General features: G+C 42.4%; 1 protein-coding gene and 2 pseudogenes across 2 annotated transcripts; all 3 read right to left on the bottom strand.

Annotated features, from left to right (window-relative positions):
* Positions 1–241: 241 nt before the first annotated feature.
* LOC101971293 (dual specificity protein phosphatase 1 pseudogene) lies at positions 242–1,477 on the bottom strand (annotated as a pseudogene).
* Positions 1,478–14,529: 13,052 nt separating this feature from the next.
* Positions 14,530–16,209, bottom strand: LOC110597095 (nuclear inhibitor of protein phosphatase 1 pseudogene; annotated as a pseudogene).
* Positions 16,210–16,349: 140 nt separating this feature from the next.
* LOC101960640 (DLA class I histocompatibility antigen, A9/A9 alpha chain) lies at positions 16,350–25,051 on the bottom strand. 2 transcript variants are annotated; one of them, XM_005341020.4, is made up of 6 exons: positions 24,881–25,049; positions 20,758–21,054; positions 19,028–19,303; positions 18,161–18,439; positions 17,914–18,040; positions 16,350–16,759 (listed from the first exon to the last, which is right to left on the bottom strand). In XM_005341020.4, exons 1-6 carry the CDS (start codon positions 24,939–24,941, stop codon positions 16,726–16,728), a joined length of 1,074 nt encoding a protein of 357 aa, XP_005341077.1. In that variant the 5' UTR covers positions 24,942–25,049; the 3' UTR covers positions 16,350–16,725. The 2 variants fall into 2 exon arrangements, with proteins under 2 accessions (XP_005341077.1, XP_077876473.1); XM_078020347.1 differs by lacking the exon at positions 19,028–19,303 and having other exon boundaries at positions 24,881–25,051.
* Positions 25,052–25,953: the final 902 nt, after the last annotated feature.

A 25,953-nucleotide genomic window follows, 5' to 3' on the forward strand; every position in this document is an offset into this window, starting at 1 on the left:
ACAAAATTTATTCTTAGAAGTAATATATTATTTAGGTCATAAATAATCAGCAAACATACAACTGTTGACATCTAAAAAATAAACGAACATTGGTGTTTTTCATTAATGCTGAAAACATACCTGCTTAGGATTTATTTATAAGATAGTACAGTACTCAAACACAAAAATTGGCTCACATGCCAAGTCCTTTCTCTTCTGTCTTGTCAGAGGGACTTGATGTACCCACTATATATTGGTCCCCAAAGCATGCTGAGTTCAGCAAATGTCTTGATGATATGTTAGCATTATGACTGATTAGAATCCAGTGGAATTCTGGTGAAATTAAATAAGGATCTGACTTCATGAGCCCCTCCCTGGTGTGGATGCATTTCCTTTTCTGAAGGAAGAGTCTGCAGTCCTTGGTGGGATGTGAAGGTCCTCACCTCCATGGCCTTTCTGCACCTGGGGGAGGTAATGATAGGGTTCTGAAAGTAGCTGAGGGCACTGTTCACAGAGTGGGCAGGGATGGAGGAGTGGGAGTTGAAGATGGTGGTGGTGAAGGCGCCTTGACCAAGCACAGGCATGGCAGGACCATGCACCTGGTGGTGTAGGGCCATGAAGCTGAAGTTTGGGGAAATCAGGCTTCTCTATTTCACAAACACAGCCTTTTCTAGTTTTTTTTTTTTTTTCTGGTTAGTCCTCATGAGGTTAGTGAGATAGATGGTGGTTGACTAGAAAATGCCCCCCTGACATGAACCATCACCCTTTTCCCACATTCTTGATGGAATCTATGAAGTCAATTGCCTCATTGTATCAGGAATTGTGAGACCTGCCTTGTGATTGTTTCCCACAAGAATGCTCTTCTGCTAGTGTCCTTCAAAATGGTTAAGGCAATTGGCTGAGACATTGATCAAGGTAGTGATGCCCAAGGCATCTAGCATGTCCTCATGGGAAGCACGGTAGGCACTGTCCAGGTACAAGAAGGGCAAGATCTCCACTGGGACACTCTGATCTTAGAGCAGGGTGCTGCAGGAACTGCATCCGTATTCTGCACTGTCAGGGACACTAGTACTCAGGGGAAGGCTAAGCCCCATGGAGGTGGACTGTTTACAGCACCATTCTGGGCAGGAAGCTGAAAAAACTTCATATCCTCCTTTGAGGCGGATTTGTGCAGCCCGCGCCTTGCGATGGGCTAGGGCCACTGTGCAGTGGCCCTTGGCGTTGTTTAGGGCGACGCTGTGCTAGTCCGGCTGCACCACGGCGTAGTAGGTGTTGGCCAGTAGGCGGCAGCGCAGCTCAGTGTTGGGCACGACGAGCTCCAAGGCGCCCTTGGCCTGACGCCACACTAGATGTCGAGCCACATAAGTTGACGGAGCCGGCAATGTGTCCAGCGTTGAACTTGAAGAAGCTCCAGTCCAGCAGCAGGTACCAGCCGCGCGCTCCCGCAGACCTTTGACAGTGCCCACAGACCTTCAGGACCATGGCCAGCTCTAGCACCCCCGCGTGCCCGGCCCTTGCTATTCTGTCCAGGAGGCCAAGGGAAGGGCAGAGGCTTTCAAGGAACTACATGACCCTGGGTTTATGTGCGGGAACCAAAACCTGCTCTAGGACCTAGCGAGAGATGCTACTCCCTCTCGCTGCCTGGTTTCCTCGTTTCTGCCTTTTTCACCCTGGTCTTTCTTACTCCCTTTTTATTTTATTTTTCCTTTTTATTTCATTTTGAGATAGGGTCTTGTTCACTTGCACAGGCTGGCCTTGAACTTGTGATCCTCCTGCAGAAGGCTCCTGAGTACCTGGACTACAGGCATGCACCACCATGCCCTGCTCCCTCTCTCTGTCATCTTTAAAGATGTGGTTTTTATTTTCTGCAATCAATTCAGCTTTTCTATAACTGTTCTTATAGTCACATATATCCTACCTGTAAGCAGAAGTCGGTACTAGCAGATTTTTTTTGGGGGGGAGGGGGGAATGCTGCTGGGGATTGAATCCAGGGCCTTGTGCATGCATGGCAAACACTCTACCAACTGAGCTATATCCCCAGCCTTAGTAGCAGAATTTAAACACCATCTAAAGTATAGCTCAAGAGTTGGGCATGTGGGCTGGGCTCAAGCGGTAGCGCGCTCGCCTGGCATGCGTGCGGCCCGGGTTCGATCCTCAGCACCACATACAACAAAGATGTTGTGTCCTCCGAGAACTAAAAAATAAATAATAAAAATTCTCTCTCCTCTCTCACTCTCTCTTTAAAAAAAAAAAGAGTTGGGCATGTAAAATGATGAACTACCATGTGTGAGGTCCTGTTCTATACCCAATACTGCAAAAATAAATAAATAAAATAAAAATATATGTATGTATTATGTATATACACACACACACGCACATGTATATACACACACGCCTATATAGTTCAAACTGAGCAAAAAATCAATAAATCAGGGCTGGGGATGTAGCTCAAGCGGTAGCACGCTTGCCTGGCATGCATGCAGCCCGGATTCGATCCTCAGCACCACATATAAACAAAGATGTTGTGTCCGCTGAAAACTAAAAAATAAATATTAAAATTCTCTCTCTAAAAAATAAATATATATATACCAATAAATCAAATAATAACTTGTTGAGAATGTGTGTCTACTGAAATGAGGAAAATTTTTTTTAAAAAGATTTTAAGTTAACCATTATCAATGAAACTTCAGTAATGTACATAAGATGCAGAACCTTGAAAATACTTTAATGATTGCTTTTGTTTGATCTATTGAAAGTAGAAGAAACAGTATCCGAAATAATATAGCCCACTTTATTGTGAATACTTGATTGGTTTTATTTAGTTTTTTTTTTTTTTTTTTTTGTGGTACTGGGGACTGAACTCAGGACTTGGGCATGCTAGGCAAGTGATCTCTGTCACTGGCTACATGCTCAGCCCTATCATGGGTCCTTAGCTTTTTTTTTTTTTTTTTTTGAATCCAGGTGCATTTAAACATTGAGTTAAATCCCAGCCCTTTTTACTTTTTTTTTTTTTTTGGTACCAGGGATTGAACTCAGAGGCACTTGACCATTGAGCCACATCCCTAGCCCTTTTTTGTATTTTATTTAGAGACAGGATCTGAGTTGCTTAGCACCTTTTTTGCTAACTTGAACTCACAATCCTCCTGCTTCAGCTTCCTGAGCCACTGGAATTATAGGCGTGTGCTGCTGTGCCTGACCCCTTTTTACTTTTTGAGATGGGGTCTTGCTAAGTTGCTTAGGGTCTCACTAAGTTGCTGAGGCTTGCCTTGAATTTGTAATTCTTTTGCCTCATTCTCCTGAGTTGCTGGGATTACAGGTATGTGTCACCATGCCCAGCTCTAAATGTTTTAAATTGGAACTATCTAATTCTCCAAATTAAAACATGCGATTGAGGATATAAATTTAAGATTGTGTAAGTTATTTTAAATCATTTGTTCATAAATAAATTACTATATATTTAAGCATAGAAAATTTAATAATATATCTAAAGAGCTTGGAATTGAAGTAATAACATTAGAGTGGATGGATTTCTCAGCAGCTTATATTTCTCCTACCGAAAAAGAGTTTGGAAATCATATCAAGCCGGTCCTCTGTGTTGGCTACATGATTTGCTCTTCCAGATCATTCTTCTCCACGCTATTTAGGCAGGACTTTACAGATTGTACCAAATTTCCTTTGCCCAAGGGATTTGGCCAATGGGAGGCATGGGCAAGAATTTGGAGACTAAGAGAGCATAACATCCCAGCCTGCTAGACTGTGAAATTCCTCAGTCAGAGTTTGCAGTCTCTGGTTCTGCCCTCCTATCAGGTTACCTCTCTGTGTCAAGGTCTGGTAACAGTTCCCTCCTCTTTCCCCTTCAGGTCTGAGGGTGGTAAGGCATTGGCTTCTCCCAGGGTGCCTCAGGATCTTTTGTTTGTGTTCCTTAACACTGCTCACACCATTGTAAATAATAATTTCATTAGATTCTTCTTGGTTTCTGTTAAGGTCTGTAGACAAGTCAAAATAACACCTGGTATTTTGCCAGGGAAATGTTAGAGTTTGTAAACAAGTCTGGATGGTGCCTGGCAAAATGCCAGAGGGAGTGGTTTGAGAAATAACAAAAGCAAGCCATTAAGTGTGGAGATTCCTTATTGGTTGACTGATGTATCTAGTTTATGCTAATTAGATAAGCTGTGCAAAATGTATAAATAGCTCTGTTGTCCTACAATAAACGGCTCCTATTCCTGCTGCATCAAGGTACAGAAGTTATTTGTCACCACCACCCCCCCCCCCCTTATTATGCTGCAGCCGGACTGCGGCAGGTTTCCCTACTTGAATGTATTATTTACCTCCTGCGGATACACTGACTACTAACAGTATTTTGTATCAGGGTGGACCCAGGGGAACAGATGTTTAATGGAAGTCTAGGATTGGGTTGCTAATATATATATATATATACAAACGGACTCCGTTTTACCCTGAGACTCCATGTCATGTAAAACATGCTTTTCCCATGAGAAAATTTTGCCTCTGTCATCCTGATCCTGCTTAGCACACTCTGCTTAGAAATGCAAATGTTTCTGCACTTCTTACACAATGTAAATTTGTTCTCTTTTTGGTTCCCATTTTTCTTGGATAATGTACCCTGTCAGAGAATGACTGTCCGGACTAGTAACCATTCTTTAACTTGTACTCAACTAGGGTTATTTTGACCCACTTCTGCTTATGATTTTAAATCTCATGATATTTGTTCATGGTTTTGAATCATAGCAACAGCCATTTATGACTAATGTACTGACAGTCTTTCCTTGTGGTATAAAAGGTGTACTCTAACCCCTAGGGGAGGTTGAAGGGTATAAACTTGTAGCCTGTCCCTTGGCCAATAGCTGGTGAATAAAAATGGTTCTACCTCTTGCTTTAAGATGGACTCAGTGATTTATTGCAATCTCAGCATAACACATATTGGAAAAGTGCCCAGATAACATTTTTGTTTGGTATTCAACAGTAATGGTTTGGAATGAAGTGCAAGATACTTCAAGATCATGCAGCTGTAGCTTTCGGTACTGTGATTACAAATAGTGTGGTATGGAATAACTCCTTCCAAAGAGGATCGAGTGACAAGAATAAATTGAAAACTTTTCATGCCTTCTGTAGGTACAAAGGTTATACAGCTGAGAACCAAACCCCCTTTCTCAGTCTAACAATGGTGGTGTCACAGTACCAGTTAAATATGAAACCCCATATGTCAATATGCCAAGCTAAAGACACTGAGGAAGAACTCTGAAACTTCCTATCCCTCTTTCCTTTCCTTTCCTTTCTCAAGAAATCACCCTTTCCCTGCATATTAAATGTTCAATAACATCTTGCTTCATAAGAGGATCTGATTCTCTTCAGGAATCCCCCTCATCATCTCTCATTACCTCTAAGCTTGTAATGAAAGGTAGATTACTGTATTTCTCAGACATAGAAGGACAGGCCTGCTCTATCAGGAGACAGTCCTACACCAGAGTAGTAGGATGTCACTAATTTGAATGGACACAGTCTTGGAAACATGTAGAGGAGTGATTTCCAGGGCGTTAATTAAGGACAAAATATAAGACTAGGTCAAGTTGAATTTGTCACTATGGTGCCCTCATCTTAGACATAAAATGTAATGCGTTACCTTGAGCACCTGTCTGCTGAATTGGTTAATTAAAGTCTGCATTTGACAGGTCAGTGAGGTTGAAATACCAGAATTTCTGCAGCATAACAGAGAAGCTTGAGGAGAGGGAGATGTGAGAAATCATCTATTATATGCAATCTGCTTAGTTACGACCTATGTTTATAGCCTCAGGAAAGCCCGGAGTTTACTCTTTTCATCCAGGCATGCAGGAATGCAGCTGGGTTCCCTAATATTAATGGAAACCCTAGGGAATCTCAGAGTGGCAGAAGCCAGGGTATGGCATTTATCATCCAGTGAAAGAGAGATATAGTCACCATAACAAGCCTCAGATTAGAGTGGTGGTAATCATGTGAGGTTCTGTGGAGACAGTCAATCATGGTCCCTAGGAAATAAAGATAAATTAGATGGACAGTTTACTAAGGTGCTGCTTGATATATATAGGTGGAATTGTTCTAGGTTTGTGTTTTTTTTTAGTTGGACACAATATACCTTTATTTTATTTATGTATTTTTACGTGGTGCTGAGGATGGAACCCAAGGCCTTGCAGGTGCTGGGCGAGTGCTCTATCACTGAGCCACAACCCCCACCCAGGAAGTGTTCTAGGTTTGATGGGCATAAATTTGATGAGTCACCATGTTGAGAATTTACAAACTCTCATCTAGTTCCCTAATTAAGCTGATTCATAACCAGAACCAGCTGATTCATAACTTCTAGATTGATGGGCAGTCTTTTTGAACTAGAAAACTGTAATGGGGGCATGTTTCACTATGACTCTCACTTCAAGCTTTTCCCTGAGAGCAACTGTACAATAAAAAATGAAAATACTCAGACTTTGTGGGATTTTTTAGAACCTATCTCAGAAATGATGTATCATTTAGAAACCCAATATGGCTATCTTGGACCATTTATTTTCTGAGTGGGGGCTTATTTTTTTTTTAATATTTACTTTTTAGTTGTAGTTGGACACAATACCTTTATTTTGTTTACTTATTTTTATGTGGTGCTGAGAATCGAACCCAGGGCCTCGCATGTGCTGAGTGAGTGCTCTACAACTGAGCCACAACCCCAGCCCTGAGTGAGGACTTATTAAGGTTTGGTTATAAATGTAATCTCTTTGAATTCACGGTAGTTTCTATGGGTTTTTCCTGTATGATACTCTGACATCAACTGAAAGTGGACAACTGTTGCTTTATAGCTATTCTCAGCTGTGGTGCCAGGAGACGCTGGTGAAGGAAAATCTTCCAAACAGGCAGAACTTTAAGCAGGATATCTGCTTGTCGACTTCAAATAGAAGAAGAGATAATTGAGTACAGATTTGTACTGATTCATTAAGACACAAATGTGTTGACTGAGTAGTCATGGGACTTGGAAAGATAAAGATTGTAAGATTGATGATAAAGAAGTTTGGACTGCCAAGGGTACAAAGATATTGATTCTCCTGAATGCCCACTAGAAGGCATTCTGTGAGTAGAAGACTCAACAGTCAGCGGAAAGGAATCTATCCAGGAGATATCAGCCTCTTTACCCAGCTCCTCTAGGGATTATTCAAAGAAAGCATGGCTCCAAGAACAGAGACTAACATGAGCTCCTGAACATAGACTTCCCCTCACTAAAGTAGGTCATGCTCCATCACTGTTTAGCACCTAACCAGTCAATCGTGAAGGATGAGGTTGAGTCTCCAATTTGTCCAGAATTCCTGGAAAAATCAACAAGTCACTTAGTGGCAGGTTGATTAGACTCCTTGCGTCATTGAATTTGTCTTCACAAGGGTAGACACATATTCTGAATACAGATTTGCCTTGCCTGTCCCTAATGTTCATTACTGTAGCTTTATAATGAGTTTTGAAATCACTCAACTTTATTCTTCTTTTTCAAGATTATTTTGACTATTTGTGATACCTTGAGATTACATGTGAATTTTAGAAGGCATTTTCTATTTTTGCCAAAAAAAAAAAAAATGTCACTGAGATTTTTACAAGGACTGCATTGAAACTGCAGATCACTTTAGGTAGTATTATGGTTTGGATCTGGGATGTCTCCCAAAGACTCATATACTTGAAGACTTGATCCTCAATGCAGCAATGTTCACAGGTGGAGCTTTTAGGAAATGACTGGATCATGAGATCTGTAACCTCATTAATGGACTCATTTGATGGATTAACAAATTGAATGAATTATCATAAGGAGCTGGTAGAAGCTGTAGGAGGTGGGGCCTAGTTAGAGGAAGTAGCTTGGGGAGAGGCGCTGTGACCCGGGAATATTTTGTTCTGAGCAGTTTCCTCTTTCCCTCTGCCTCCTGACTGCTATGAACTAAGTAGTTTTGCATGATATTCTGCTTCTCTCAGGCTTAAAAACAACAGAGTCAGCTGATCATGAACTGAAACCTCCGAAACCCAAAGCCAAGATAAATAAATTTTCCTTTTAAGTTGTTTGTGTCAGGTATTTTACAACAATGAAAAGCTAACACAGGAAGTGTTGGCATCTTAACAACATTTATGTCTTCAAATTCAGGAACACAAGATATCTGTTTATTTGTGTCTTTTAAAATTTCTTTCAGTAATGCTCTATGGTTTTCATTGTACAATTCATTTATTTTCTTGATTAATCTAATGCTGAAGTATTTTACCATTTTTATGGTATTATAACTGGGACTGTTTTCTTCATTTTCTTTTTTGTATTATTGTTAGTGCATTGAAAGTCAACTGGTTTTTGTGTGTTGATTTTGTGTTCTCCAATTTTACTGAACTCATTATCTCTAACAATTAATTCTTTGGGAAGCTTTAGGGGATTCTACATGTCATCTGCAAAAGGAGATAATTTTGCTTTTTTTTTTTTTTCATAGTTCATGGTTGTATATTTTAACATCCCTTGCCAGAACTGATAGAATGAATAACACAAATGATCAGGAAGAATACAGAAGACTTGAGCAGCAGTATCAGCCAGCGTAACCTAAGTGACATTCTCAGAGTGCTCACCAGCACCTGGGGGTCGCTTCTTCCTTTCTAGTTTAGATGATGTTTATTCCTTTTCTTGCATGACTATACTGGCCAGAACTTCCAATCCTATATTGAATAGAAGTGGTAAAAGCAGGCCTCCTTGTCTTTTTCCAGATCTTTTTTTTTTTAATTTAGTAGTTGGACACAATACCTTTATTTCATTCATTTATTTTTATGTGATGCTGAGGATTGAACCCAGGGTCTCGCATGTGCGAGGCAATTGCTCTACCACTGAGCCACAACCCCAGCCCTTTTTCCAGATCTTAAAGGAAAATCTCTTAGTTTTTTACCATTTATTATGATCTTAGCTGTGGATTTTGAATATATGACCTTTATTATATTGAGGAAGTGTCCTTTTTCCTAGTGTTTTGAGTGTGTGTATTGTGTATCATGTAAGGGTATTGAATTTTGTCACATGCTTTCTCTGTATTAATTCAGATAATCATGTACTAAAAATAAAATGTGTTATTTTATTTTTGTAGTGCTGGGGATTGAACCCAGGGCAAGTGCCCTGCCACTGAGCTACACCCCTAGCCCATACTGATCGATTTTTGTATGTTGAAACATCGTAGCATTCCATGAGTAAATACCCTTTGGTTGTGTTGCACAAATCTTTTATTATGCTACTGAGTTCAGTGTGATTTTTTTTAAAAAATATTTTTAGATGTAGATGATCACAATACCTTTATTTATTTATTTTTATATGGTGTTGAGGATTGAACCTAGGGCCTCACCCGTGGTAGGGGAGCACTCTACCAATGAGTCACAACACTAGCCCCTAAGTTTGATTTTTTAAGGTAATAGGAATTTAACCAAGGGGTGCTCTACTTCTGAGCTACATCCCAAACCCTGTTTTTTGTTTTATTTTGCTGAACCTAGCTTCAAACTTGTGATCCTCCTGCTTCAGACTCCCAAGTTGCTGGAATTACAAGTGTGTGCCACTGTGTCCATTACTCACAGTAATGTATTTGTTGTATATATTTCTTTTTTCTTTATAATTTTTAAATGTTTTACCTTTATTTATTTGTTTATTTTTTATGTGGTGCTGAGAATCAATCCCAGTGCCTCAAACATGCTTAGGCAAGCACTCTACCACTGAGCTACAACCATAGCCCCTTTGTGTATAGTTCAGTGCTCATAAGGGATACTAATCTGTAGTTTTCTTGGAGTATATTTGTCAGGCTTTAGAATCATGGAATTGCTGGACTAATAGAATAATTAGGAAGTATTCCTTCCTTTTCAATTTTTGGGAAAAAATTGAAAGAATAGATATTAATTATTTTTTAAATGTTCCAATGAGGCCATATAGTTCTGGGATTTTCTTTTTTGGGATGCTTTTGATTATTGATTTGATATTCCTACTAGTTTAAGTCTATTCAAGTTTTCTATTTCTTCATGGTTCTCAGTAGGTTGTACTTCTAGAAATTTGTCAGTTTCATCTAGGTTATCTAATTTGTTGGTATACCATTTTTTCATAATACTTGTTATCTGATAATCCTTTTTACATTTAGAATTGGTAATAATTCTCTCACTTTAATTTCTGATTTTAGTTATTTTGTCTTCCCTTTTTTAAATCTTAGTCAATCTAACTGAAGTTCTGTCAATTTCATTGATTTTTAATTTTATTTTTTGGTACTGGGGATTTAACATGGGGCGATTTACCACTGAGCCACATCCCCAGCCCTTTCTATGTTTTACTTTGAAATAAGGTCTCAACTCTAGTTGCATAGGGTCTCCCTAAGTTGCTGAGGCTGGCCTTGAACTTGCAATTGTCCTGCCTCAGCCAGCTAAACTTCTGGGATTATGGGTGTGCGCCACCTTGCCTGGCTCTCAAAACTGTCTTCTAACTTCTCTGTGTACTCAGAGAAACTCACTCAAGGCCTTGCTCTCTGTTTCAGCCATCCAGGCCTCCTTGCTCTTCTGGAAACACACAAGCATGCTTCTTCCTTAGTGCACTGACACCAGGGATGATTCTTCATGCTCTTTGAATCTTTCCTCAGTGGTCACTATATCATAAAATTTTAAGAGTTCTTATTTTCTTAATGATTTAACCTCACCACAAACAGACTATGAACGCCCCCACCCAGGGAACCACGTGCACCAGTGTGATAAGGCTGGTCCCTGCCACAAGTTCCTCAGCTAGTCTCCTTTAATCATGAACTGAAAACATTCAAATAAACCAGCAAAATCCCCTCATTCATTTTGCTGTGTACTTCACCCTGAATCCCAGGAGGGGCACTTACTCTGGGTTCTCGTTCTCACTTCCCACCTGCTTGGATGAGCCTGCTCTCTGGGAACTCCTCCCATGGTCTTCTGTTGGTGCGCCATGCCTGCCTTTCCTAGAATCTATGAATTACTCGATGACTCCTTCAATTTCATATGGCTCTCTGAGAAATTTACATAGTTGTGTTGGAATGATCCTTAAGGATTCCATTTACAAACCAGTCACCTTCTAAATGAGTTCCATACTGGTCATTCTAATAAAAGAGCCATCTTCTCTCTCACCATAAACCCACACCCTGGATCATGTTCTCTGCTATATTTTTTCCTCTAGTTCTTATCAGCTTCTAATATAAAACTTGAATTTTTATTTTTTTATTATTATTATTTTTTAATATATTTATTTTTTAGTTTTCGGCAGACACAACATCTTTGTTTGTATGTGGTGCTGAGAATCGAACCCGGGCCGCACGCATGCCAGGCAAGCACGCTACCGCTTGAGCCACATCTCCAGCCCAAACTTGAATTTTTAAAGTATGTTTGGTAGGCAAAATAATAGCTCCCAAAGACGTCCACATCCTAATCCCTGGTACTTATGAATATATTACCTCATACGACAAAAGGGAATTTGCAGATGTAGTAGTTATGGATATGGAGATGGAGAAGGTTTCCTGGATTAGCTAGGTAATCATAAACGAATACACTAAGTTTGTATTATAAAATGTAATCATAAAGTCTGTATAAAAGGAGGCAGTGGAGCTGGGGATGTGGCTCAGTGGTAGAATGCTCGCCTAGTATGCATGAGGCACTGGGTTCGATCGTCAGCACCACATAAATATAAAATAAAGATATTATGTCCACCTAAAACTTAAAAAATAAATTAAAAAGGAGGAGGCAGGCAAGTCAAAGTTTCAAAAAAAAAAAAAAAAGAGGAAAAGTTGGAAGTAGAGGTTCAGAGGGGAGAAAAGATTCTGTGCTGCTGGTTTTGAAGATGGAGGAAGGGATCTCCAGCCAAGGAATGTGGGCAGGCTCCAGAAGCCGGAAATGACAAGGAAAAGGGATTCTCTTCCAGAATCTCTGGTATCAATGCACTAAGGAAGCCTATGGACGCTTTTAAACTTCTGACCTCTAGGGCTAGCTGTAAGAGAATAAATTTGCATGTGTGTGTGTGTGTGTGTGTGTGTGTGTGTGTGTGTGTGTGTGTGTGTGCTTAAGCTACTAAACTTGTGGTGATGTTTCTATATTAGCAAAAGGAACGAATACACTAAGTTTGTAGTATAAAGTCTTGTTTCTACCCAATAAAATATATATTCCACAAGGTTGGAAATTTTTGTCTATTTGTATTCCACCTGTGTTTCTCAGATACAAAAATAAAATGAGCCAAATATCTTACACTGCTCTCAGACCACACCCAGCAGAGGCTGCCACTGAGTTACAGGGCCATTGTGTATGATTTTGATACTGGGGTTTGAACCCAGGGATGCTTTACAACTGAGCCACATCCCCCGCCCTTTTTATTTTAAGATAAGGTCTCCAAGTTGCTGAGGGTCTCGCTAATAAGTTGTTAAGTTTGGTCTTGAACTTGTGATCCTCCTCCTCAACCTCCTGAATCACTGGGATTACATTTCAGAATCTATTGTGGGACTAAAGTGAGCAAACCTGTCCCGAGACTCACTACCTCCTGTTCCTGTTGTCTCTCACCAAGAACCTCCTGATGCAAACAAACTGTAAGATGCTGCCCAGTGAACTTCCTCCTGGTTTTCATGCCCTTGTGAAATCTCCTCATGTTGGGAGTGTGTGGGACCAATGACTTGCTTTTAAGCAATAGAATTATGGCAAAAGTGTCATGATCATGTGAAGTTGTGACTTCTGTCTTGCCAGGTGATGCTTCCCCCCCTCCCCACCCAGATCCTTGCATATGCTAGTTAAGCACTCTATCACTAAGCATCATCCCCAGCTCTTTTTTCTTTCTGTTTTTGTTTGTTTGTTTGTTTTGTTTTGTTTTGAGACAGGATCTGGCTAAATTGCCCAGGCTGGCCTCAAACTTGCAATCCTCCTGCCTCAGCCTCCTAGGTAGCTGGGACTACTGACATGCATCACCACTCCTGGTACTGATGTTGTTTTCTGCCTTCTCTGCTTGCAAGCTCTGCTGAAATGGAAAGGTCCACATGGCACTGAGTTCTGTGTCCAAATGGCAATGAACTGAGTTCCATGTCTGGTCACCAGCCAACAACTAAGTGAGGCTGTGAGCCTAACAATGCATAAGAACTGAATTCTACCAACAATCACCTGAGCTTAGAAATGGATCCTCTTACATTTCATCCATTGGGTAAGACCCCAGCTGTCGCTGACACTCTGATTTAAGCCATGCAGGTGGGCAAGGGTGTGGTTAGGCTGCTCCTTCCGGTCCATCCTAGAGTGCAGCAGGGATTGGAAGGGGCAATGTTGAAGGAGAAAGACCAGTAGTGGCCAAGTAGATGAGTCATCACTTCTTTATTTCACAGCCCCAAAGCCCAGCTTCACATGGATCCGACAGTCCGCCTCACACATCCTGACGTAAATGCCATTGATTCCGATGTCAGTGCCAATGTCACCTCTTCCAGCAAGCACATTCCATCAGCTTATGTGTCATTTCACACTAGACAACCAACTGTAAGAATGGTGAGAAATGCAATAGATTCCATCTGGTATTGGTATCTGGTAGGGAAAGGGAAATTGGGCAGAGCCACAGCAAGAGGTGACTTGGAATAGGGCAGGTGGACAGGTACAGGAATCAACATAACAGGGTGGTATTTGGGCTAGAGTTTCCCTAGAGTCCTGGTTCCCTGAGAGTCAACTTCAGTGGATTGTTTCCTTATTTGTAAAATGGGATTGATAGCTCTCAGTCCCAAAGGGCTCTTATGAAGTTCAATTGATTAATTCATGCAAATCTTTTAGAGCATATGAAAATTTAAAGCATATAACATTTAATTTTTTTATTTGTTCTTTTTTAGTTATACGTGATAGAGAATGTATTTTGATATATTATACATACATGGGGTATGTATAATATATAAAGCTGAATATAATTTTTGTGATTGTTCAAGATGTGGTGTTACACTGGGTGTGTATTCATATGTGAGCATAGAAAAATTATGTCCAATTCACTCCACTGCCTTTCCTATTCCCATCCCTTCTCTTTCCTTCATTCCTCTTTGTCTAACCCAATGAACTTCTGCACTTCCTCTTCCTACCCTCCCTTGTTGTGTGTTAGCATCCACATGTCAGAGAGAACATTCAACCTTTGGTTTGGGGAGACTGGCTTATTTCACTTAGCATGATAGGCTCCAGTTCCATCTATTTACTGGCAAATGCCAAAATCTCATTCTTCTTTAGAGCTGAGTAATATTCCATTGTGTATACATACCCCATTTTCTTTTCTTTTTTTGACAAATTGGATCTCAAAACTTAAGACCTGATGAAACACTTCTAAGTTTAAATCTTAGCTTAATGAAAGAATGCTAAACATTTTTGATAACACTGGGATTCATGGCAACCCTTTTGCTACCTGGGACTTGCAAAGACAGTGAATATAAATGAAACTGTGGGGACCCTGAGACTGGTGAGGCTACTGCTACCTCCACAACTCTGGATTCAACCTGGGGTATGTGACCTCACATGAAAAATGATCTTAGAAAGGAGAAGGAGGAAGGAGGCAATAAAAGGCCAGGCAAAGAGCCAAGGCAGTTTATTTAAAATGACTATGAAAACTTTCTCTGCATAAGAAAGAAAGGTGTGGGCTTCTTGCTCAGCCAAGTCCCTCTGCATATTTTTTCTTCTTTGGCTCATGAACAGCTTCAGGGTTATAGACTGCAGGAGTTGGTGCGTGGTTCATTTTCACTGCTGATGGCACGATGGGAGTCAAGTCCACATCAGGAGCAAGGTTTGGGTATGGCATGGGCAAGCCACCCACAAGTGCTGTCCCGTGAATGCCATGCGGCTGGGAGCCTGCTTCACTGTGTTGGGGGAAATCCCCCATAGAATCCCCCACTAAAGGCAAAATTCTGCATGTGCCTGCTCCCTCATTCCTCCAGGCCAGGGATCCAGGGCCCTCCACTCACTTTTTCTTCACTGGGACTACTGCAATTTGCACCATGTTCCGGAATTGCTCAACTGAGGGATCCACATCATCTGAGTTGATGATCTTATCATCTCACTGAAAGTCACCCATGAGTTCTTCCTTTTCTGCTCTGGTCTCTGAATGTCCATATTTCCTTCCTTAATGTGAGGATAGAAATCCACTTCTTGTGGACAGTGTTGAGCTCTGTCAGGTTATCAAGCTCAGTCTCTTTCTCTGGAAGTCCCAATGGGTCCTTGAGTTCATAATCTTCATTCATCTTTTCCTCTCCTTTCACAGCTGATGGCAACGTCTGAGGTTTCTTGTGCAGTGTGTGCCTTTGTGAAAGTGCCAAATGAGACCGTGGAATTTGTTGTGGCTTGTGAGTTACAACTGAGTGTGACCTAAGAAAATGCCATGTGTACTGTTTTTTATTTTTATTTTTTAATATTTTTTTTTTTTTAGTGGTAGTTGGACACAAAACCTTTATTTTACTTACTTATAAATAAATAAATGAACCCAGGACCTTGCACTTGGGAGGAGAGAACTCTACTGCAGAGCCACAACCCCAGAGCCCCCCTACCCCTACCCCTCGGCATGTGTACTGTTAACTGCTACATCCTGTGTGGTCAAACTTGCAAAGCTGATAAGACTCTCTTTTTTTTTTTTTTTTAAGGAGAGAGAGAGTGAGAGAGAGAGAGAGTGAGAGAGAGAGAGAGAGAGAGAGAGAGAGAGAGAGAGAGAGAGAATTTTTTAAAATATTTTTTTAAATATTTTTTAAATTTTTTTTTAAATTTTTAAAAATTTTTTAGTTCTCCGTGGACACAACATCTTTTTTTTTTTTATTATTGGTTGTTCAAAACATTACAAAGCTCTTGACATTTTTTTTTTAGAGAGAGTGATAGAGGGAGAGATTAGTAATCGGTGGACATAACATCGTTGTTTGTATGTGGTGCTGAGGATCGAACCCCGGCCACACTCATGCAAGGTGAGTGAGCTACTGCTTGAGCCACATCCTCAGCCCCTTGACATATCATATTTCATACATTAGATTCAAGTGGGTCAACATCTTTGTTTGTATGTGGTGCTGAGGGTCAAACCCCGGGCCACACGCATACCAGGCCAGTGCACTACCGCTTGAGCCACATCCCCAGCCCAGAGCTGATAAGACTCTTGCACAGAGCCTCCTCAAGCAAGGTGTTACCATAGCAGCTAAGCATCCTATGCCTTGCATAGAAACTTTCCCAGGCATCAGATATGCCACAGTCATGAAGTCATTAGAGACCCTCAATCTCAGTCATTGTTGTCCCATTCTGCATTGATCTACCACGCGGCCTGCGCAATGGTTTCATTAATGAGGTTCTAGGCATAAAGTTAGTTAGAAGAGATCGAAATAAAACACACAGACTCAGTTACCTTATTTCTATTGCTAGGTCCGAGACGGCTCCCCTCTCTGGTTCACTCCTCTAACCGCCCAGCAGGGCAGCAAGGATTACTCAGGGCTAGCAGGAGAGAGAGTGAACACGCCTGGAGTAGCCTTTTATTGGGGAACAAGAGATTCAGGGGAGAATTCCATCCAAAGAAGGCTGAGGGGGGACTGCACTCCAAGGTCAGGGTCAGTGATTGGGTCCCCGGGGTCAGTGGTCAGGCACACCCCCACACGGATGGGCTCTCTCATCAGGAAAGGGCCGGGAAAACTTCGACACAGCCAAAGCGCCTCAGGCCCTTAACGGGAGCCACCCAATCACGTGTCAGAATGGCTTCCCACACATTGATATCCATGAAAACTCTCTTCAGATTCTTATGGTAGACTGATGCAGCATGAACCTGAGAGCAAGACTGGTGGTCAATGGTAAAGTCACACAAATCAAGTTTTCTCCCAAATAAGTAATATTTTTTCTCACCAATAATGAGTTTCTCAATTAATTTGTCTCCTTTGACTACATCCAGATGTAAACCAGGTGGGGGTTTACCTGCCCAGGTTGGGCAACTGAACAGTGGGCGCTGGAGCTGGAGTTTGGGGCTGCCGTATCTGTGTCTCCCCCTCCCATTTGGCAGGCTTGAAGCACACCAGGAAACTCCCACATTTTCTTTATCCATTCCTTTGTTGAGGGCACCTGGCTTGGTTCCATAGCTTGGCTATTGTGAATTGAGCTGCATATACGATTTATTCTGTCTTTTCTATTCCCATCTCCCTTCCCTTCCCTTCATCCCTTTTGTCTAATCCAATTCTATTCCCTCTGCCCCTTATTATGTGTTTTATTAAAGCAGAGCCATAATTATTCTAAGTACAGCAAAGAATCTCTTCTCTCCAACATTTATCCTGGTGCCTTGAAAATGGAGAACAGTTTTTTTTTGTTTTTAAACCTGGTGGAACAACCAGTATGAGGAAGTCCTAAAGTAACACACACACATACACACAAACACACGTATGTCCATAAATGTGCACAAAAAACCATACATGCTTATACACGCATTCACACAAATCCACATACATACAGTTGCTTATTAATATTCATGCATATGCATGTACACAGACAAGCCCATTACATACACCCTTCGGATCTGCCAACTCAGCCTTGGGGTCTGATCTACTCTCACTCAATCTTCTTTAGGAAACTTAGGCACCTGAGGGAGAAGGACCAGAGAAATTTTGTCCCATGTGAAGTAGACTCACTTCCCATGCACTGTGGGACTTTCTGGGCCTTCTGCTCCTAGAACCCTCCTAGAGAAGCAGGAGGTCCATCAGATCAAGACTGTGGAGTTCAGAGGCAGCCATGGGACTTGGACAGCCTCTGAACTGGGGCACAGTCTCAGGGCCTGCAAGAGTCTCTAGCATCTCTCTTCACCAGCAGCTTCTCAGCCTGTGCTCCCTCCAGCGAGGTCCCTCCCAGGCTCTGCTACACCACAGGATGTTACCACATTAACCTCAACCCTTTGGGTGAGGCACTGTTAGGACACCAGTATGTGGAAAGCCTGACCTTGTCATCACTTGACGTCTTCTCCAGTACACAATTCCCACGATGAGCAGAGGTATAGCAATCAAAGTTACCGTGACTACAGCTTTAGATTTCTCACTGGTGTGTTCGTTGGCCTGAGAAAGTGGATCTGAGAAGAGAAGGTGAGCAACTCTTACCACCAGTTTTCAGCCCTGACTTGGCTGAAGGTTTCTGGAATGCCCCCTGCTTTCCCCAATAAACAAGTCCTGTTCCTTCAACTCCTCCTTACCAAATCTCAGGGTGAGGGGCTCAGGCAGCCCCTCATGATGCACATGGCAGGTGTATCTCTGCTCCTCTCCAGCAGGCACCACCACGGCTGCCCATTTCTGGAAGTTTCCATCCCCTGCAGGCCTGGTCTCCACTACCTCCATGTCCTGACTCTGATCTTCCTCATCCCGCTGCCAGGTCAGGGAGATCTCAGCAGGGTAGAAGCCCATGGCCCAGCACCTCAAGGTGACTTCATTTTGGTCAGGGAAGGGATGGTAGGTCACACGTGTAGAGGGAGGCTCTGTGGATAAAGCAGGGAGGACCCATGCAAAGACTTATTGTAGTAGCTACTCTAATAATAAAGAAAATGCAACTCATGATGGTTTGGCTACCAACCAGGGCAAGGCAGGAGGTGTCAGCTAGGCAGGTGTGGGCTAAGTACTATGCTAAACTGGGATCCAAGGAACTGTCCTAAGAGCTCAGTCCCAACATTCTTTTTTAGAGCAAGAGCCATGTCAAGACTCTCCATCTTCTCATCAAGCCACTGGTCAGTGTTTCCAGATAAATGTTGATAGGTGCTCAGAGATGCCATATCTCTAGTGGAAAAGGGGCAAAAGTGTAACCCCTGCCCCCCTACCCCCAGCCTAGGAACATGCTCAGAGGTCATGAGAGCAGTTTTGCCCCAGGGAGGACTTAGAAAAGGGGCAGACAGCATTTTCCAGGAGACTTGCTCAAATCCATAGCTCCTGCTGTGTGGAAGCTCCCTTCAGTACAGTGGCCCTCCTCACCTACACAAGAGAGCCTATATCCCTATGCCCAGGTAGTCCTGGGGAGCTTTCCATCAACTCTGAAGAAAAAAACGAATGGGTGGGCTGAGGGAGGTCATTACCAGTTCGGTTCAAGCTCTTCCCTCCAAGCTTCAAATATCTGCGCAGCCACAAGATGCATTCCTTTTCCAAATAGCTCTTGTCTTTTTCTACCAAATATCTATTGTCCTCCCACTTCTGCTTGGTGTGTCGAGCAATTGAAGAGACTGCAATGTATTGAAGAGTGTCCAAATCCAAGATCAGGTAGTCACTGCCATCATAGCCATACTGCCAATGCCCCCAGACGCTGTTGTTTTCCTGCAGCTCGCAGCCATAGGTGAACTGAAGGGTGTGCAGGCCTACCCATCCCCCAGACAGGCATGTAAGTAAGGGCAGATGTATCCCATCATGGTCCCTGCTCCCTCCACAACGGATCCCTTGGCTTCTCCTTATGTGAAGTTCACACTTTGGACAACTTAGTTTGGTCCCTGATACTGGTCTCTTTTATTTGCCATTAGCTCTGCAGCAGTGAGCGGTCTATGCTGGGTTCCAGGATATCTTGAAAAAGATATGTCATTGCCATGAATTTGTCAATTGGACAAATTATTCAACCTCCATAGCTCTCTATCTTTTGTACATGGAAAGGTTAGAGCATGACCACATAGATTTCCTTCTGTGTTAATTGTACCAGATTCCAATCATATCAGATTCCAATCATATCATTTCCAGCTTTCTGAAAACAGGATCACTGTACACAGCGTTAATGTCAGAGGATACACCTCTGTGCTCAGTATTAATTCCTTGAGGTTCCAGAGAAGGCAAACTTAGCATTAACAAGCACCAACTTCTGCTGAAAACATAATAAATTTCAAAGTCAAATATAAATAACTCTGAGACTGCCCCAGCTTGGATTAATTGTGCCCTCCCTTGGGGTTCACAGTCCACAGGATCAAGCTTCTAAACCAACACTCACAAAGTATACCAAACTTTGTGCTTTGTCTCTCCCCTTCCATGTCATGAGCCCTTTGGAGGTTGTGACTACACTGGTATCTGTCCCAGTGATCTGGCAAACCCTGTGGAACACATTCTCCTACCAGTATCAACTGGTAAAAAGCTTCAGTCTTCAGCTTTCATTATACCTCTCACTGATTTAAAGGCCCTTTACAAACTTATTTCAATAATCTCAAGCAGTCAGGAGACACTAGAGACCAGTAAGCTACATTCTGTTCCCTGAATGCACTCTGCCCAATCCCAGCCCACCCTTGGGATTCCCCAATCCCAGCCCACCCTTGGCTGTGCCCTAACTTCTGGCTGCATGAAATGTATTTATCTTCCTAGCCCAAACCATACACATTCCATAGGTTCTATCCAAAGTTCCATCTCATTCATGAAACTCTCCCTGACCACTGGATGTCTTGTCTGTCTACTTCATTAAACTATTTTTCTGCTTCTCATTTGGCATTTAAGGAGCTACTGGCTTTTGACATCTTTTGGGATGCCTTATAGTGTCAGTAACATGTTTCCAGCCCTATGAGTGCCTCCCCATGGTAATTGTAAGTGCTTTGAGGACAAACACTTGGTCATGTTTTCTGGTTGTCCCCCTCCAGCACTGAAAGATAAATGCTAGGTATATATCTGCAAGCCAGTGAGTCTGCTGAATATTGAACTAAGAATGTCCATAGACCTTGTCCCCGGGGACCAAACTGGGCTAGCTTTTATTCTCAAGTGAGAACTTGTCAAAATACTTGCTGTGGGCCTCCGGCCTGTGGGGGTGGGGTGAGGCTGCTTGCCCTGCTTTCTCCTGGGCACATACCTGACAGCTCTCTTGGGAGCTCTTTGCTCTGACTCCCATTCATGCTACTGTTGTAGTACTGTTGCACATTTCTCAGACTTAACTGAAAAATCTTCATCCGAGTCTTGAAGATCTTAGTCTCATCATCAAAGTATTCTGGCTTTTCCTTCAACCAGTCAACACAAGGATCTGCCTTCATCCCCTCGTTGTCAAAGTGAATAAAGAGTTGGTTGTCCACGAAGCCAGAGGCAGTAAACGTGGGGACGCCTGGGCGTGATTCAGACACAGCTGAGTAGAAATACTCCAGAGAGTGCGTTCCTGAGGCAGAGATCACGGATTCAGGTAAGCTTTGGTATTGGTTGAGGATCTAGCTCACAGTATGTGAGGGATGAGTGTGTGTGTGTGTGTGTGTGTGTGTGTGTGTGTGTGTGTGTGTGTGTAATAGAAGAAACAGGACATATAGCATAAAACAATGGAAATAATGGTGCAGAAGAACCCACCAGCACAAGTGCATTCAAATTCTACATTCTATACTCAGAGAGAATTCAAAGAATTAACAAAGAAATGTTAAGTGCAAGATCTCAATAAAAAGTTTTTATGAAGAAATTCTTGATCAGGGCTTGGAAAGAAGGATCTGGAGTACCAGGAGGTTTAAAAATAACCCTGAGGGCGGGGAATGACAATGCCTGAAATAGACTTCTCCTCCAGGTCCCTGCTATAGTGCCACAACAGTTCAACCGCAGAGCCACAGGCCCCTCCCCCCACTTCTGGTTTAGGCACCAGTGCTGGTCTTGCAAGTGTTTCCCTAGACCATTTTTCCCTCACTGTAGGCCACTTTCTTTCTTATAGTTCAGCTTATTTATAGAAAAAGTGGGCAACAGACAGTCTTTAGCCTTACTTCTCCCAGCTCCTGGGTCTGGCTTCTGTTCCCCAAACTTTGGATCCTTTATTGTCCCTCATCTGGAATCTCTACTGGCTACCTTTGGTCTTGCCCTCTTCAGGTCTTTGCGGAAATGTCACTTCCTCTGGGAGAATCCACCTCACTCCCCACCTCTCACTTGCTAGCAAGGTGAGCTTTTTCTGCTACTTTGCCTCCAGGATCAAGGGACATCACATGATTATGGACTCACTTTCAGCTTACCAACAAATCCCACAGAAATGGCAACTTTTCTTTCTTGTTACTCATTGTATTCTTAGTTCCTATAACTGCTGTATTAGTTAGCACCAGAGAAAAAAAAACTAGAGGGGAAAAAAAAAGTTAGGATGAAGGAACTGCCTCATGCAGTTCTAGGAACAAGTGAGAATTGTTTCATGCAGTGGAGGTGGGGGAAAATTCAAAATCTGCAGGGGAGACAGGCTGGTGACAAAAATCTGATGTTGCAGCTCAAGTCTGAAGTCACTGTGGAGGCAAAATTTCCTCTTCCTCAGTGGCCTTTTTCTCTTAAAGTCTTCAACTGACTGGGTAAGGCCCAGCCACAATTATGGAAAGCAATCTGTTTTACTCAAAATCCACTGACTTAAATATAAAACTCATCCAAAATACCCTTACAGAAACATCTGGAATAATGGTTGACTAAAAATCTGCATTGTACCAGGCTTGGGACAATAGCTTCTCATTAGTTTGTTTAAGGGAGAATGGCAAAGTGGTACTTAAGGGGAAAAAAACTTTTATATAAATTTAGTGATAGAATTTTCCTGGATAAGACACAATCTGGAGGCTGGGGATGTGGCTCAAGTGGTAGCGCGCTCGCCTGGCATGCGTGCGGCCCGGGTTCGATCTTCAGCACCACATACCAACAAAGATGTTGTGTCCACCGATAACTAAAAAATTAATATTAAAAAAAATTCTCTCTCTCTCTCTCCCCTCCTCTCACTCTCTTAAAAAAAAAAGACACAATCAAGTGAGTACATTAATGATGCATTTCCACGTGAATATATATTGTGTGTGTGTGTGTGAGTGTGTGTGAGTGAATCTCTTTCAGTTCTAACTACCCTTAAAACCAAGGATCAAAATGAACTCAGAACCATTGTCAAATACCTGTATCACAAATTGTTTGTTTGTTTTGTTTTTTGGTGCTGAGGATCCAACCCAGGGCCTTGAGCATGCAAGGCAAGCATTCTACCAACTGAGTTATATCCTCAGCCCCAGTATCACAAATTGTTAAAGCATAACTTTCTCTCTCTCCTTTTTCCTTCTAGTGCTGGGAATTGAACCCTGGACCTGGCCTATGCTAGGCAAGTACACTACTATTGTACTACTATACATCCCCAGCCTTTCTTATTTTATTTTGGGACAAGATCTCACTAAGTTGCCTGGTCTGGCCCTGGGACTTGCCATATTCCTGCCTCTGCTTCCCAAGTAGCATGAATTACAGGCCTGTGCCACCACACTCAACTAAAGCATACTCTTCTTAAAAAAAAAAAAAAAAAAATATATATATATATATATAAATAAAGTTGTAGTTGGATTCAATACCTTTTATTTTATTTACTTATTTTTATATGGTGCTGAGGATCAAACCCAGGGCCTCACATGCTTTACCACTGAGCCACAACCTCAGCCCCTAAAGTATACTTCTCAAAAATAATTAAGCATAGTTACATTGCTGTCACTTGAAAATATTATAATTAATAATTTTATGAGTTTTTTTAAAGCTGTTATTTAAATTATTTTATTTTTATCCCATCCTTTTGAATATCTATTTTTGGTACTGGAATTGAACCATGGGTGCTTTACCACTAAATGGCATTGCCAGCCTTTTTAGTTTTGAGACAGGTTCTAAATTTAGGATTCTCCTGCCTTAGTCTCCTGAATTGCTGGGATTACAGGCTGTGCTCCACAGTGCCCAGCTTGAATTTCTATTTTTAAATATTTCATAATGTGCCAATGTATTGATGTACACTTATTTCATAAATACATAAATATTTTTAAAGTAAGGAAGAAAAAAAATAGAGTAAGGAAGATACTTTGAAAACATTGGCAGGAGATGGTGGGTTCAGACACCCAGTTTCTGGGTTCTTTTTTAAATTTTTTTATTCTAATTTGTTACATATGATAGAATAATGCATTACAATTTATATTACATATATAGAGCTCCCTCCACCTCCCCTCCCCCTTTCCCCCTCCCCCTCCCCTCCCCTTCCCCCTCCTTCTGCTTTTCCTCTCCCCTCCCTCCCCTCCCCTTCCCCCTCCTTCTGCTTTTCCTCTCCCCTCCCTCCCCTCCCCTTCCCCCTCCTTCTGCTTTTCCCCTCCCCTCCCCTTCTCCTTTCCCCTCCCCCTCCCCTCCCCCTTCTCCTTTCCCCCTCCCTCCCCTCCCTTCCCTCCCCCTCCCTTCTTCTCTCCCTCCCTCTTCCTTCCTCCCCCTCCTTCCCCCTCCGTCCCCTTTTCCCTAGCTAGAGTTGATCTAATCTTCCCACTATGAATCAGCCTCCTTAAGCCCCTCTTTTTTGTTCTTGTGTGTATGTGTGGGTTTGTGGTGCTTGGGATTGAACCCAGGGCCTTATTCATCCGCGGCAAGCAGTCTACCAAGTGACTCTCTTTTCTAAGTAGCTTTTTTTTTTTTTAAGTTGTTGACAGACCTTTATTTTATTTGTTTATATGCGGTGCTGAGACTTGAACCCAGTGCCTCACACGTGCCAGGCCCGTGCACTACCACTGAGCCCCAGTTCTAGCCCTTCTACGTAGCTTTAAAGCTCCCAAACCGTCAATGTTGAGCACACAGGGTGCAGCATTCAGAGTTGCGCCAGCTTCCTACTAGTCTGCACCGCCCGCCCTGCTTTGCCAGAGCCCTTGTTTCCCAGACGCTGTAGGCTGGCGAGTAAGGACCTGCAACCATCGGTAAGATTTTGGAAAGTTACCCCGGAAGTGGGCTGGGGATGTGGCTCAAGCGGTAGCGCGCTCGCCTGGCATGCGTGCGGCCCGGGTTCGATCCTCAGCACCACATACCAACAAAGATGTTGTGTCCGCGAGAATTAAAAGATAAATATTAAAAATTATCTCTCTCTCTCCCCTCTCTCTTTAAAAAAGAAAAAGTTACCCCGGGATTGCAAAATACCCTGAAGTTTTCTTTCTCTCTCCCCTTCGAGTTTCTCCCACAATTCTTGACAGCCCGCTGCCCCTGTCGCCCCTGCTGTTCACACTCACGGGCGCGGGTGCCCTTCACGAAGCCCAGGAACACATGCAAGAGGACAAAAGTCGATAGCATTTTCTCAGCTGGGCCGTTGATTGACCACGTCACCCGGGAGTCCAGACCCACACTGCGAAACTCAGTTCCGCCATAAGCTCGAAGTGGAGGGAGGCGCTCTGAGAGAAACGAGAGTTAAGAGGATCAGTCAAATAGAAGCTGTGGGTGGGGTGTGTAGAGAAGAGGTTTACATAGGATGGTTTCAGAAACGATGAAGCCTTGAGCTATGGCTTCTTCCTCACCAAATGCAAATGTCATTACACCTACCTAGGAAAAAACCAGGGACTTTTGGAAAATTGTAGATATGAATGTTTAATGAGGGGAAAATATTAAACATGAAGATCAAATGATGCCTATGTTAACAACAAACGTTACGGGGGGGGGGGGAGCCTGAAAATACACAGAAATAAGATTCTGCTTTGGTGTTCTGAATTTGGATGATATCCTGCTTTAATTGGAACATATCAACTTTCGTTTTACAGTCTTCAGTTACGGTCTGGGGCTTAGCTGGTTAGTTGCTTAGTCTCAGCAACCCACAAAATTATTTTCTTTTCATTAAAATAACTCAATTATGGGCTGGGGGTGTTCCTCAGTGGAAGAGCGCTTGCTAAGCAGTGGGTGGGGTGGGGCTGGTATTTACTCCAGTACGAGAAGTAAAAGGGACACCCACAAAAAACCCACAACCAACAACTGCAGAAACTCAGAACCAAGAACGCTCAGGATCATTATTTCTCCCAACTCTAGGGAGGCCAGGAAGATTTCAGCGCGGTTTAGTATGTGGACTCAAGTGAGCGGGGTCATTAAATGTTCTCAACTAATTATTTACATTTCTTCTCTGACCAAGTAATTTTATTTTATTTTTTAAAAATATTTATTTCTTAAGTGTAGATGGACACAACACAATGCCTTTATTTTTATGTAGTGCTGAGGATCGAACCAGGGTCCTGCCCGTGCTAGGGGAGCGCTCTATCGCTGAGCCACAATCCCACCGGGGTCAGAGTAATTTTAAATTTGCAATTTGCACTCCTCTGAT

This window comes from Ictidomys tridecemlineatus, chromosome 8 (assembly GCF_052094955.1).
Source record: "Ictidomys tridecemlineatus isolate mIctTri1 chromosome 8, mIctTri1.hap1, whole genome shotgun sequence".
Lineage (NCBI taxonomy): Eukaryota > Metazoa > Chordata > Mammalia > Rodentia > Sciuridae > Ictidomys > Ictidomys tridecemlineatus.

Coding starts and splice junctions, on each gene's coding strand:
- LOC101960640 (XM_005341020.4), bottom strand. CDS start 24,941: ATGCTATCGACTTTTGTCCTCTTGCATGTGTTCCTGGGCTTCGTGAAG. Junction 21,055..24,880: donor CGTGAAGGGCACCCGCGCCC/GTGAGTGTGAAC, acceptor TCTCTGCCTCAG/GAACGCACTCTCTGGAGTAT. Junction 19,304..20,757: donor GCTCCCAAGAGAGCTGTCAG/GTATGTGCCCAG, acceptor GGGGATGGGTAG/GCCTGCACACCCTTCAGTTC.